The sequence below is a fragment of the Vitis riparia genome, chromosome 19 (assembly GCF_004353265.1).
Source record: "Vitis riparia cultivar Riparia Gloire de Montpellier isolate 1030 chromosome 19, EGFV_Vit.rip_1.0, whole genome shotgun sequence".
Taxonomy (NCBI): Eukaryota; Viridiplantae; Streptophyta; class Magnoliopsida; order Vitales; family Vitaceae; genus Vitis; species Vitis riparia.
Window position 1 is genome coordinate 6442415 of NC_048449.1, and position 14898 is coordinate 6457312.

Sequence of the window (14898 nt, forward strand, 5' to 3'; positions counted from 1 at the left end):
TGGCGTGCGGTCGTTCGAATGTGTTCGTACTCGCCTTTTTCCGCGGGAAAGGGGTGGCGCGTGAGGGAAGGGCGTGTGTTAAAGTGGCTTCAAACCAATACTTACGGTAAAAATAAAACTTCTAATTATTAATAAATATAAAGATGAAATATGTTAAAGCGTTATATTAATATTACCATAAGTTAAAATACCTATAATCTACCAACCTAAACAATTGATTAAAAATGATGAAAACATCTCTTATTTGTAAATCTTACATTCTTTTTTTTTTCTTTTTTTTTTATCTTAAAAAGTAATTTTTTTTTTTTTTTTTACATAAACATACTGTTGATTATTACATACATGTTTTAAAAGAAAATATTACTTTTATAAAAAATATATATATATGAACATTTTTATCTAAAATAAGTATTTTTTTTTAGAGTTAAAAAGGTAAGAATATGTTTAGTTCTTAACAAATACTAAGGAAAAAAAAAGTTAAGAAAATTGGTTTTCTCATATTTGGTTTCATCATATATTTTTTTAAAGAAAATTAAATATAATTAAAATTAGTTAAAATTTTATATATTTTAAAATTATTTAATTTTTATATAATAGAAAAAACTAAGTAAAATGAGTTTGAATCTATTTTATTTTTTTCTTTCATTATACTTTTTTTTTCCCTCACATTTTCTTTCAATGTTTTTGGGAACCAAACATAGCCTTCAAACAATACAATTAGATTATGGTTCCAATTCACCATTTTGTACTTTTACTCAAAGTACCTTTTATAATTCTCAAGAGATACCTCACTCTTGAACAACCCCTCAAGTGATACCTTATTCTTGAAAATTCGTAAGTGATAACACACATTTAGACTTTTCTTCTCAAAGATTTACAAATAAAAATAAGAAATATTATTACAAAATCCTAGTACAAAACTTTAAGCTTAAATGTATAAGAAAAATTAGGATTGAAAGGTGCACTAATGATATGTAAGCTTTAAAATAATAGTGCACTAAAACATATTCTCTCAAGGCTCAAATATATTCAAGAAAGATTTAAAAAGGTTAAACTCTTGAAACAATGAAAATTGAAACCTTTTTATAAAGGAAAACGACTAAACTAGCTGTTGGGGGTTCGACCGGTTAACTAACCATTAACATTTATTGTTGGACCTCGGCCGCAACTTAACCGGATCTCGACCTGTCGAGGTTTAACTTTGACTGGTTGAATAAGCGTTCTGGAAGGGAGAAAATGTTTTTGCACATTTCAACCAATTTAGCTTAATAAGTCAACTAGTTCCTCATCCGATTCAACCGCTTCCTCATTCGATTCAACTAGTTGAGCCGTTTTTGGCTCAACAACCATCATTTTCAATTTAAAACTTTTTAAACAAGTATGATAAACATTTGACACAAAATTTTAGTTGAAAACAAGAAATCATCAGATTTTAAAGGATTTTAAAACAAAATTACTTTTGAATGATTTTAATGCATAAATTAATAATGTAATGCATGAAAGACCTAGTGCACTAATAACCTTACAAAAAAATCCTATAAAGTTTAGGTTTTGAAAAACATTTCTCTTTAAGGTCTTCTTCTTATTAATTTCTCTTTTAACTTGATTTTGTTTTTGTAATTGTCACTTTATAAATCTTCTTACCTAATCACATTTAAAATATAATTATTAGTTTCAAACCTTATTTTGTTATCATTAAAACTGAGATTAACGAAACTTGATTTCACACCATTTTTATTGTATAATTTTAAATAATTTGGATTTGAAATTCCATAAGTGGGGACAATTTTTTCTTGATTTTACTTAGATCCTCAAGTAAATTAGTTTTAAAATTTCATCTAGTGAGAAAAGTTTGAAAAACATTCGGTAATTTGACATACTTTTGTGGAATGCAATATATGATCTTAAATTTATATATATATATATATATATATATATATATATATATTATTAGCATGATATTATCAACTATTGAAAGTTATTAACTTCATGAATTTTAAAAAAATAAATATTCTATAGATTTCATGAGCCATAAATGTTTTAAAATTTTATACTTATTATATAATAATTATTTTTATATAAAAAAAATTATTTTCACACACTGATATAAAAATAATTACAAAATAAAAACTTTTTAAAAATTATTTAAGTTTCATGCAATCAAACGAAGTACCAACAATCAAATATAATATTTATATCATTAAAAGGTAGTACCTATACAATTAAAAGTAGTATTTTTGATAATATATATATATATATATAATACTAATTATTTTTAAATAATAGTTTAAAATTTATATTTTATAAATTTGAATTCTTATTTTATACATTTTTTTTCATATGAAAACATACTTTTTCGTACTTGGTATCACATCTCTCGTTGTAAAAATTATTATTATTATTATTTTAAAGTTAGGAGAATTATAATTGTGAGTGGAGCCCATCAATTTCAGATGGTGACGGGGCAAATTTTTAGAGGAGAGGACCCAAAGCAAACCGTGAAATTGGGTGTGAATTAAGTGGACATCGATGTAAAGGCCTTTTATTTTATTTTATTATTAATTTTTGTGTTTTTTTTTTCCCAACTAATTACCAACTTGCATGATTGTATATGACCCCCCAAGGCCCATTTGCCTAATTTTGGCACCTTATGGAGGACCCACTTGTTTAGGTAGCAAAGGTTGAGCGATCCTAGACCAACTCCATGTCCTAATTTGAATGGGTCAACACCATTTTTTTAAAAAATAAAAAATAAATTAGGTTGGTTATTGTTTTTGATGATTAGAATTTGACATGAAAACTTCCACTAAACCATTTTGTTTCTTAGAATAGTAAGGTCAAAGTGTACACAAGATCAATGAAGTAAACAAAGAATTTAATATACCACATGGATGGAGTAGCTTCTCTCTAGGACTTTTATAAAGATATAAGAACCTTTTGATATTACCAAAGAAGAATAGAAGATTTCTTATCCATTTGGACCATTTCTAATCATTTGTGTTTTTCATTTTTGAAAACACAAAAGATAATATGTAACATTATGCAAGGAAAAAGGAAATTTTTTTTCCTTTTTTATTTCCCAACCAAATTGCTCCCCCAAAACAACCTTAATTATAGACCCTATCATGCATGGATTGTTTAATTTTTAATACAATAAAAGATATCAATGTTGGTATCTTGCGTTTGCTTTTAATTTAAGATTTTTCATAGTGTATTTTGATGATTACAAAACAAACTATGGTTATTTAATCATGTGTTTTAAGTGTTTATATCAAGTTCAAAATTGACGTATCATTAAAAAAATTAATCTAAGCAAAGAATTGATATAAGGTCGTACACCTAAGTGGACTCGTCAAGGTTGAAGTTTATTTTTGAGATCATAAAATTGTAAGATTAAGATGCACTGAGTTAGGAATGGATGAAAAAGTATACGACATATTTTTTTATTGGAAACTCGTTCTATTAAAACTTTGACTATCATATATATATATTGTTTAAGAATTGTACCAATTCTTTTTTAAATAAAAACCTATATATGTTTTTTGTTCAAAACTTAAAAGCCTAAATTGATCAAATGTAACTTGTGCTTAAATTTCAAAATGCATAGTTGATTTCCAATTTTGGGATGAACTAGTCAACCACCTCTCAATTGATCGCCTAGTCGGCCAATTGAGGGTGGATTTCAACTCTTTGTTGGCGATGGCTAGCAAATGAGGAACAATTGAGGTGGAGTCTCAACTGGTCGAGGACCATTGACTAGACCTCAACTAGTTGAGCCTCTTGGCTTCCAAAGGTCACTAAAAGGTGCTCAACAAGAAGTTTTTGGTCAATTGGTTAAGCTAAAATTGTGTCTAATTTCAATTAATTTCACTTCAAACATCCTATTTAAAGTTCTTTTATTTCATTTATGAGTTCACTAACTCCTCGAAATCACTATTACATCACATGAAAGAACTTCCTCTTCTTGAGTGCATCATTTAATCCTTATTTAGTACACCTCTAATCTTAGTTTCTTCTTGAATCTTGATCAACATTTGTAAACTAGGAGACAACAAATCAAGGGATATTGGAACCTTAAATCCAATTGTACAAGACTTAAAGGCTAGCTCTAGGTTTGAAGAAGCCTTGAAATAGTGAAATGAACCTCAAACTTGGATTGAAGCAAAAGGGAGTGGACATCAACAATTTTTGAATCATTGTAAAATCGTTGTTTGCATCCTTTCACCCTTCTCTTTATTTATTTTACCTGGCATTGCATTAACACTTGTCATTTGTTTTAAATTGATTAAAACTACAAAATAAATAAATAAATAAATAAATAATCAATGCCTGATTCACCCATCGCAATTGTTAACTTGGGATTGATTTAGTTTGCCTTCACATTTGTATCATTGATCAAATGTATATATATAGGCAGGGATGTATTTGTTTATAGTATTTTAGCTATATATGCAATAGTCAATTCATATTATTGGCACAATCCTTAATCAAATCCTAAAGTCAAATAACTTCCTTATGTTCCTCTTCTTGTATTTTGCTTTAATAATCAACAAAGAAATTGCATAGTATGATTTTGCTTTCCAAGTGATAACATTGCTAATACCTTATCAAAAAGTTTCTTATCTTATTTATTATCTCTAGCATATTCAAAATTAGCATACCAATAACTCCATAAGACATTTCAATGCTTTGTTATTGTTATTGTAATACACTAAACTAGTACCTTTTGTGCCACTAAATTAGTACATTTTGTGCCCCTCAAGCATCAAAACATCCATTTCATATCCCACTAAGCTTTCCAAGAGAATTTATCACTTAATGATACACTTGGATCATTTAGTAAGTTTTTTCCCTAAGTATGTGTTTGTGTTCCATTATCACTTGCATATGATGATTATAGAGGCCTGATCTATCATGAAAAGATTTATTCATTGTAGCTCATATTCATCTCGTAGATTTGGTTGTTAGATTTAATCATAATACATCAAACCAAGTTGACTAGTGATCAAAATATTCCCAAGTATCCCTAGTACCTCGGAAAGCATGTAATGTATCTAATCTATATCAAACTATGTAAATAATTTATTCTAAGTAATGAAGCATAGAAAAATCTAAACCATGTTACCATGATATTGCATCTCCTCATATAGATCTTCTATTTTCATGTTGCTTTTTAGAAACAAGCTTCTTAGCTACTCATGATTGAGGTTAAACACCATGAATTCATAATAACATTAAGAATTCCAAAATGAAAGAAAAGAAAACCAAAAACTTTTATTAAAATTAAAATTATAACTTTCATGTTCTACTCTTCACTTAGATAAATAAGCAAGTCCTTAAATGTGGGTTTAGCACATACTTAAGCTAAGAAGAATGAATTAACAGTACTCAAAATACTTTTTAAAATCAGACTTATAGTATGAAAATTTCTCAATTTTGAGTGTTAATCACTGACCATGCTAATCTGACGACAAAAACTTGAGCAATATGTAGGAACATACCAGCAGCTAATGGTCGGCCATCAGTGTCCCAACCACCTCATGTTGCCTAACAAACACAGTCAAGATGGGTCATTTCATCGTGTTCCACGTGAACATAGGTGGTGGATTTGTGTTCCCTGTGGACACGAGTGGTAGATTTTTGTTCACAGAGAACACATATGTAGATGGTGGATTAGCCACTCCTTGCATCAGCTATGGTTTTACTGTAAACCCCAAGTCAATTCCTTAGGGGCATATGTGCATCACCATAAAAATAGTATGTATCCAAAAGCCTAGAAGAGATTCGAGAGGGAAAAAAAAAAAAGAGGCAAGACATGAGAGAGATCATTTTTTTCCAAATTCAAAAGTATTGACTTGATTGTCTAAGGCAATGACTCCTAGGAGACACAAGAATCTCATTTTTTTTTCAAGAACTAGAGGAGGGTAGCTGCATGGAGTACCACTACATATCTAAGTAGAAGTATTTCCCTGGATTGGTCATATCAAGAATTTACAAATAGCCTTGAATTTGAGTTTCAATCATCTCCGTGGACCATTAGCCATGTGAATAAAGGAATCTCGACAAGTTGGTTTCTTTGGACGTGTCTAACAATCAGTTCGCCGAAAATATTCCATTTGCACTAAAGGGTATGTTGAGTTTGATGGAGGTTCATTTCTCATAATCACCAATTCATTGGCCCAGTTCTACCATTGTTTCCAAAAAAGCACAAATTCAAGTGTTTTGGAGAATAAAGGGCTTTGTGTAGAGCTAGCCATTGGGTTGTTCCTATGATGTTGTGGTTAAGGCAACTATAAAGGATTCGAATAAGCTCTATTGTGGGACTTTTAGCATTGTTTAAAAGGTAGTATGCCTTTTGGGCTAATTCTATCAGTGGAGTCTGAGATCAATGGACCAAAGAATTATCACCAAAACAAGATGATTTGAAAGCTTGAAAGGCTTGACTGAAGTCTATCAAGACAATCTAATGAGACCTATTGGATTTGTAATCTATGAATACGTTGTTCTTTTGTTACATAATAACTTACCCAATGGCAGAGTAGCTCAGTTTCTTCAAGATCCAAAAAACGAAATTAGAATATGAGCATGATCCACTTTTTCTCAGCTAGACCACTAGTTTTTAATAATATCAGAAAGTTTATCACTAACATCATGGGAAAAAGAAAAGACAACCCCTTCAATGAGAGTTGGCAACGAAATTAAATCTGTGGCATCTACTGAGATATGATAACTTAAATCATATTTGTATAGGAACTACAGGAAGCCAATGGTTGCAACAAATTAAAAGCATGCAGTAGATATATATATCCATCAAAATAGAAGAATAATTTATGAGGAAAATTGTAGAATAGAATATTTCTATCTTACTGTATTACCACCCAAAATATATGCTAAGTATGCAGCAATCTTGTTCAAATCTTCACCTATTCCTTGTTTGCATCTTTTGAGCAATATGGGACAATCTTGAATCTTCAACTCTCTCAAGGCAGTGAGGCTATCCATCCCCTCTGGCAAAGCTGATAATTGAGTGCAACCTTCGATCTCAAGAATATGGAGTGATTTGAGATTTTGCAGCCTCTCCTCAGGCAATGCTCTAAAGTTGCCACAATGTCTTATGGTTATACTGTGTAGAGTAATAGAAGCAGGCCCATGCAGAAGCCACCTTGGCAACATCTCCAGCTTTGGTAATTTCTTAATTAACAAAATCTATAGGCTTCTAAAGTCTTGAATGTAATCTTCTTCATTCATCGAATTAAGGTGGTCACAATCGGATATCACCAGAGTATTCAATGAAGTCGAGTGTTACAGCAAAAACTCCAGTCTTGGACTATTCATAATCCACAGTGTTTCAAGGGCTGTCAAACTTTGCCTCCCTTCAAACAGAAATTCTATATGGAAGAACCCTTTATTTTTGTGGTTATCTCCAAATGCTTTAGACCCATAAACTTCCACATACCTATAGGCAATTCTTCAAGGGCCTCTCATATCCACGAAGCAACAATATTTGCAAATGATACAACTTGGAAATGGAATTTGGGAGTTTCTTCATCCTTTCACTGCTCGTTAGGCTCAAATACCTTGGGTGATTGAGCTTACAGTTGGAACTTGGCAATACCTCAAAACTTGAATCACTTAAATCTAGCACTCGTATGTATTCGTATCATAAGACAGATTTAGGAACGAATGACTCATTAGGTAGGCCCAGAGTCTTAATTAGGAATAAAATGGTATGAATATGGCTCAAGTTTCCTAAAACTCTTCCAATCTCTGGTTCCTTTTCTAGCCAATGACTACCCAAAAATGAAACACAATGAATCTTCATAAAAATGCTCTTAGTCTGAAAATTTAGTGAGATACTTAGATTCCACCACCAATGATGCAAAGCCATGTACAAGATTGTACATTTTTGAATCTATATAAGACTCCTAGTATTATTTGAAAAACATCTCTAAAGAAAGATCGCAATACTAATTCATTGATATATTGATTGTCAATATCCTTCCTTTCTATCAAGCCATGTGCCATCCAGAGTTGAACCAAAATCTTTCGGGAAAGGTTAACATAGTGCAAAGCATTGTTTTAAGTAAGATGGCAATGCATTGTCAGACAAATACAATGCAGATAAACTACAATTTTCCTAATGTAAGTTAATCCCAAATCATTTCTCAGGAGGACCCAACTAGGTTCATCTCTTTTTGAATAAAGCAAGCCCCTTAAAGCCATTTTTGCCAAAGGAACGCCTCCACATTTCTTAACAATTTGGTACCCTATGCTTGCAAGGTTTGGATTCTCACTCTCTTCTCCATCCCTCACTGCACATTTCACGAACAAAGAACAACAACTACTACTCGCACAATTACACAAATCAAATACACTATCCTCATTTGTTGAAAAACTTTATCCATATCAATTAAGCTTCCTTTATGATCAACCTAGTAATATGTAAGATAATAATATAAGGATTAACTAGGGTTATTTATACATGTTTAAACATTGGGTGACACTTAACTTAATTGCTTCCCCACATCAACATGTACCATCATTCTTAATTTCCTTCTCTCCATCTCCTTGTATTTTCACCTCATTAATTTTCTCCATTCCACCATCTTCCTAGTTTTTTATAGCTTATATTTTCACCTATTTATGAACATCATTGAAAACCATTAAAAACAAAATAAAAATTTCAGACATATTAGTAAGATAGCTTACATTCGGGTTTACATAACTACCAAGCTTTTTAAATCTTCATTTCATCTCCAATAGCTCATTTTCTTCCCAAGCACCAATACTAGATTTTGAGATAGATTCTAGAAGGGTTACAATCTAAGCTGAAATACAAAACAAAAACTCAACTTCATTCATCCATCTCAATCAATAACTATATAATACTTTAACACATAAATTAAATTTTATAATACTATATATATATATATATATATATATATATATATATATAGTAGGGTAGCACCTAGAAGGGGGGGTGAATGAATGTATTTAAAAAGATTACAATATAAGCTTTGAATATTATAACCAAATTTTAACTTATGAGATATAAGGGATAAACAAAAAAAATATCCAAACTCAAACAAATATGCAAGGAACACAAGAATTTTTTACGTAAAAAACCTTTACACTAACTGTAGAGATAAAAAACCACAAGGTCTAAAACCCCAAATCTAAATTTACTATATGATATCAAGTTACATAGAATTACTTGGCTGCTTTACTTAAAGGCTTACTCTCCGGAACCTACAACTTGATTATCACCCGAGACGCAACAATTCCTAATTGCTCTAGTGAATATTCGGCATCCTCGTTGAAGGGATGCAGGTCTTCTAACAACCAAAGATTAAACACTTTGAATCCTTCTTGAGAGATTGGGAATAGAAGGGCAAGTGAGGTTGAGTTTCTCTCGATGTGTTCCCCCTTAAAAAAAACATATTTAAGTAAGGTATATATAAGAAAAAAACCTAGTTGAACTGGAATCAATTTAGAAATTATATTTGACTTAAAGGAATTCAGAAACTCAAGAGTTTTAAAAGGATTGGAAAAGATTTCATATTTTAAATTAAAAAAGATTTGAAAATTTTTTCTTTTAAAAAATCTTAATTTTAAATCCTTAATTTAAATTTCCTTTCCAAATTATTTTTATTATTTAGAAACATTTTTTTTAATTCTCAATTTAAAATTCATTCCAAATTAATTAAAACTTCCAATTCAACCCTACTTTATTAGAAAAACTATCTTGCTTTTACTCAACCCTTTTTAGACTTATGACTTTCCGGTTGAACGAATAACAACCTTAAATCTTCGATAGAGAACTAGTATTTATCTAAAAAGTTTCTTAAGCTAGAAAATAATTGAAATAAAATTGTCAATTATGATGTCCCACATTGGCATGAGAGGTGTTTGTGATGTCCCACATCAAATAGGGGAAAAAGTTTTTTACGTTATATAAGTATGAACTCCTCTTAATCATGTAGACACGTTTTAAAATCGTGAGAACCTTTTTGGGTCTTAATAATTGGATAGGGGGAAAAAGTAATAATTTTAAAAAATAGTAATTTAATACATTGCAAAATATGCCAAAAATACCATAGTTTCCTTGACTTTGGGCCTTTCATGTGCAACTCAGGTGGAGGGCGAAGAAGGCCTCTTTCCAAGAGTGTTCAAGCCATAAGTGAGATACCATTCTAGAATATATAAAAATCTAAACTTGTGTCAAGACCTCTAGGCCAAGGGATAATCTCAAGTAGACAATTTTTATGGAGCATAGGCCTCCCAAGAGGTAACAAAGGCATGCAAATGTTTCCTAAGGTCATATGGAAATTGGCTCTCAAGTGCAAAGGTAGAAAGGAGCTGGACTACAAGACCAACTTGTTGCTCAAGGATGAAAGTTGACCTTGGTGATCTAATGGTGCTGAGTGGAAGGGTCATTGCTCAATGGATAAAAGTTACTTTAGGGATAACAAGTGTGATCTTCCCCAAGAGATCACTTTGACTAAAAGGTTTGACACCTCAATGTCTACTCTATACCACCTAGGGTTGTAGTATATTCAAGGGTTAGGTTGTATACCCATTAAAGCGGTATGTGAGTCAAGTTCAAAATGTTGAGAGACAATTTAGTCCATATCCAATGTGGGTATTAGAGCATTGAGAAGACCTTTTCTTAATACGAGAGGATCGGGAAGGACGTCTGTCTAGTGTATTAGTTATCATCATCTAATTAATTTGGAAATTAGTAATTTGATAGTCCTTGGGGTTCTAATTATATTTAGTTGTTACGAAAATAATAAATATTTAATAAGTTGTGCTCTATTGATTACTCATAGGTAGTTCATTAAAATGCATTTATTATTTTTAAGATTAATCCATCCATTTTTAAAATTTTAATTTAGGAAAAAGTATCAAATCCTAATTTTTATTTTTAAAATTAATTGAAATTATTGATTTTGTAGATGTTTAGATGAACATATATTATGTTTTGAAGTTCGAATTGAAAATTTTCTTTGAAAGTGGTGATAGTTAGTTTATTTTGGTTTTGTTGTATGATAAAAGGTTAAAAAAAAATGGAAATTTGAAGTAAGTTCATTTTTCATCTAAATTTTATGATTTTTTTCTGTTAACTATTTTCAATTTTTGAATGAATATTCTATATTAAATTTATCTTTTCTCATAAAATTGGATGAGTTATTATGAGGCAAAAATAGTGGTTGCATGTATAATTTTTATTTTAGTTTTGTAGATTTTTGTTTTAAATTGATTTCTTATTCAGTTTGGTGTCTTTGTGTACATTACAAGAAGTTAAACTCAATAACCAAAATGATCACTTCCTATTACCATTTTAACTCTTATCGGGTATTCGGTGAAACTCAATATTATGTCTTAGTGATTAAGTTGACTTTAAGTTAAATAGTTTTTAAGTCAATGACTTAAATTTTATTACTTATTTTCTTACTTTAAGTATTAAAGTTAATTGACAAATTTAACTTAAAATTTTAGTCTAAATCATCAAATTGACGTATTTAGCATTATTAATTTTAATTTGTGAATATAGAATCATAGTTATAAAATATACTTTCAACAAATAGGAGTAAATAAAAAAAAATTGAAATTAAGAATAAGTTAACTATTTTAATTTAATACTAAAAATTATTTTTTTTATTTTATATTGTAATATTAAGTTATTTTACCAAACATACTTAATTTATTTAATGACTTAAATTAAATTATTAAGTTAATTTACTAAATACCCTCTTTTAAAAAATGGTTATGTTATTATTGCTCTTTGGATGAGCACTTGGGTTACTTCCAAATGGTCACTGCATTGGTAAATCACAAAAAAGACCATTTTTGCATGACCAATTGATACTTACACCTACAAGAGGATGTCTTTCAACTTGTGTAATTAATGCTACCTCCCCATTTCAAATGTGCATGTTAAATATCTTTAGTGGTATGGTTGAAAGGATGACAAAGGTTTTCATAGATCGAAGATCTTACAACCTATGGGAAGATTTTTTATGATTGTTTTGTTCAATTTGAAGAATGTCCTAAAAAGATGTATTGAGAATGACCTAATACTTAATTGAAAGAAGTGTCACTTCAAGACAACTTCATGAGACGTACTTGATCTCATCATCATGTTTCAGATGTGCATGTTAAATATTGAGAATGATAATAGAGGGTTTCATAAATGATCTTAATGTTAGAAAGACTCGTGATGATTGTTTGTTCAATTTGAAGGAAGTCCTCAAGAGACATATGGTGAATGAATCCTCAATTGGAAGAAGTGTCACTTCATGGCAACTTGAGGAATTGTATTCGTGGTATGATCTCCAAATAGGAGTCTAACAAAAATTGAATATTGCAAGGGGAGTTCACTTAGCTCATCCTTTCGAACTTGCAGAGCCCTTCAGACCCTTGGGCCTTACATGGGGCCCTAGGGCCTCACACGGTGGCCCTCAACTAGGAAATTCCTCCATTACGCTCAACCCCTTTAGGAGGTTAAGCTCCATTCTAGCATCACTTTTCCCGTATAATGTAACACAAAAGGTTAAGAGGGATGACCAGCAAAGAGAAAAATGATGAAAAGTTAAAGAAGGAACCCTCCTACCTAAAAGGAATTCTCCTCTCCATTATTCCAATTTGTTCTTGTGTTTGAATGAGAAAAAATTCTATCTTTTCTAAAAGCTGTCAACCCCACATTAATTTTAGTTCATCATGGGCAGGGACACTATTGCTAACATAGATTATAACATTATAACCTCTATATAAAATGCCAACATAGATCGAAAAATAACGGTTTAAATAACATCTACTAATATCATTGAAAACATTGTTAAAATACTTTTATAAATGTGAACAAACATCAGGAAAGCAACAAAAAAATTTTGGTTTCAACAACATAGAAGGAATAGGAAAGGAGCATATAGAACTACTTCAAATTTAAGTCGATCTTTTGGAATTATCATCTCTGTGTTGTTTCTAAAGTGAAGTTACTACCTCGCTTTGGTACTGTAAATAACCACAGTTTTCTATGTAAGCAGACTCAATTGCATGTGACCTTTTCTCATGTTCATTCTGTGTTTCTTTAATTGTCCACAGCCTCTCAGGAGCTAAAACAAGGAGAACGATTGCAATTTGCTTAATTAAATTCAGTGATTACAAAGAGTGGATTTCAAAATAGTGAAGGACTTGCTCTTGATCACTTTTTGCCATGGTCAAAAGCGCTAAAGCAGAAAAGTTATCAATGTGCTAAGGGGGAAATATTGCAAAATTTCTGGGAATTGAGTGTTATATATGAAATTCTGGGAGAAGAAGATTTGATCTAATCCGCAGATCAGATCACTAACAAGAACTGCCATGGAAGATTTGTTTCTTCAAGCAAATTTGAATTCAAACTTCCAGGATTAGATGTCATCAAAGTTACCCGAAGCACAAGATATGAATATGCTTGATGATGATCAAGTAAAGCATAACCCCACGAAATACGTTAAGAAAAAGATTCAACAGAATAACATGGTTCTGATTAGAAAAGTGTCCATATGCTTTGCACTATAAGCCAAGAAATCAAAAGAAAGGAGAATAACAAAAAGAAGCAAAAGCTTCACTGCCACAGCTTGCAGAGTTCTTGCTACCTGCCCCTACAAAACCCGGACAAACGATGCCATTCATGTCATCCGTTTAGCTTCATCCAAATCTGACACTACTGCTTTCAGCTCAAAAATCCTCCATTCTGACTGCCCATTTGTTCTCTTTCCAATGGCTGATTCCATTCTCACATCAGATCACCTGAAAAAGGCATTACATGTGTTGGGGCTCCTGAGTCTCTTACTGCTGATGCAGAAAGTTGGTGCGACTGAGTTCAAAGTTGGAGGCCCAAATGGTTGGTCTGTTCCTGCTGATGCTGCACTCAGCTATAACCAATGGGCGGAAAGGAATCGGTTTCAAAGGGGCGATTCTCTGCGTAAGTCCTTTCATCATAGTTTGATCAATGATCTAGGCTTTCTGGGAAGTTCATTGTTCACCATACAATGCTCAGATTAATTCCATTTTCTGTTTGATTACTGCAGTGTTTGTTTACCCGGCTGGCAACGACTCGGTGCTCTATGTAAACAAGGATGATTATAACAATTGCAACACGGAAACACCCCTGGAACTGCACAAGGATGGGCACACTACTTTCAAGTTGAATCAGTCTGGTGCTCACTACTTCATAAGTGGGGTAAAAGATAACTGTCTCAAGAATGAAAAACTGTTGGTGGTTGTTCTTGCAGAGAGGAGCAAGGAATCTTTAACCCCTGCTTCCCCACCATCTGGATTAACAGATATAGTCCCATCTCCGGCACCTGCAGGCCAGGAATCTCCTTCTCCACCTGAGGGGTTGGTGCAGATAGCCCCCTCCCCACCTCCTGGAGGTGAGGAGCCTTCTCCAAGTGGAGCTTCATCGGTATTTATCAGTTTTATCGGTTCCATCGGAGCTCTTGTTGGTTCATCTCTTCTTCTAGCTTGAAGGTTTGCAGCAAGAGTTGGATTTCCATCTTTGTGTATTGGTTTTTTTTTTTTTTTTTTTCCTTTTTTTGGGGTTTTCGTCTATGATTCTTCCCCAACCTTGCTCCCAGTGGATTGAAATGGGAATTCAAGAATGGTTTGGTGTTTGGGATATATTTGTTACAATAGAGAAATAAGCTGACGGTGACCATCTACATTGGCTTGATGATTATATTCACTATGTAAGTACAATGTAAATAAGGAAATAAAATGGGTTTTACACTCTGAAAGCACGAATTTTCTTGTTTCTGTCCAAAGGATTTGTGGGCTTGTTTGATTCTGTTATTGGAAATGTTTTGCAGGCTGGATCTTGTAAGAACATAAACTCAAAACATCAATTTAACG

The 14898-nt window shown here is 31.7% G+C and overlaps 1 protein-coding gene across 1 annotated transcript; it reads left to right on the forward strand.

The window, feature by feature from the left end:
* Window positions 1-13567: 13567 nt before the first annotated feature.
* LOC117909253 (early nodulin-like protein 1) lies at window positions 13568-14802 on the forward strand. The gene is made up of 2 exons (XM_034823207.1): window positions 13568-13969; window positions 14076-14802. The coding sequence occupies exons 1-2, from the start codon at window positions 13765-13767 to the stop codon at window positions 14513-14515; spliced, it is 645 nt and encodes a 214-aa protein (XP_034679098.1). The 5' UTR covers window positions 13568-13764; the 3' UTR covers window positions 14516-14802.
* Window positions 14803-14898: the final 96 nt, after the last annotated feature.

Excerpts from the sequence above, each read along its gene's own strand:
- LOC117909253 (XM_034823207.1), top strand. The coding sequence starts at position 13,765 with ATGGCTGATTCCATTCTCACATCAGATCACCTGAAAAAGGCATTACAT. Across the intron at positions 13,970-14,075 it reads TCAAAGGGGCGATTCTCTGC|TGTTTGTTTACCCGGCTGGC; the intron begins GTAAGTCCTTTC and ends TGATTACTGCAG.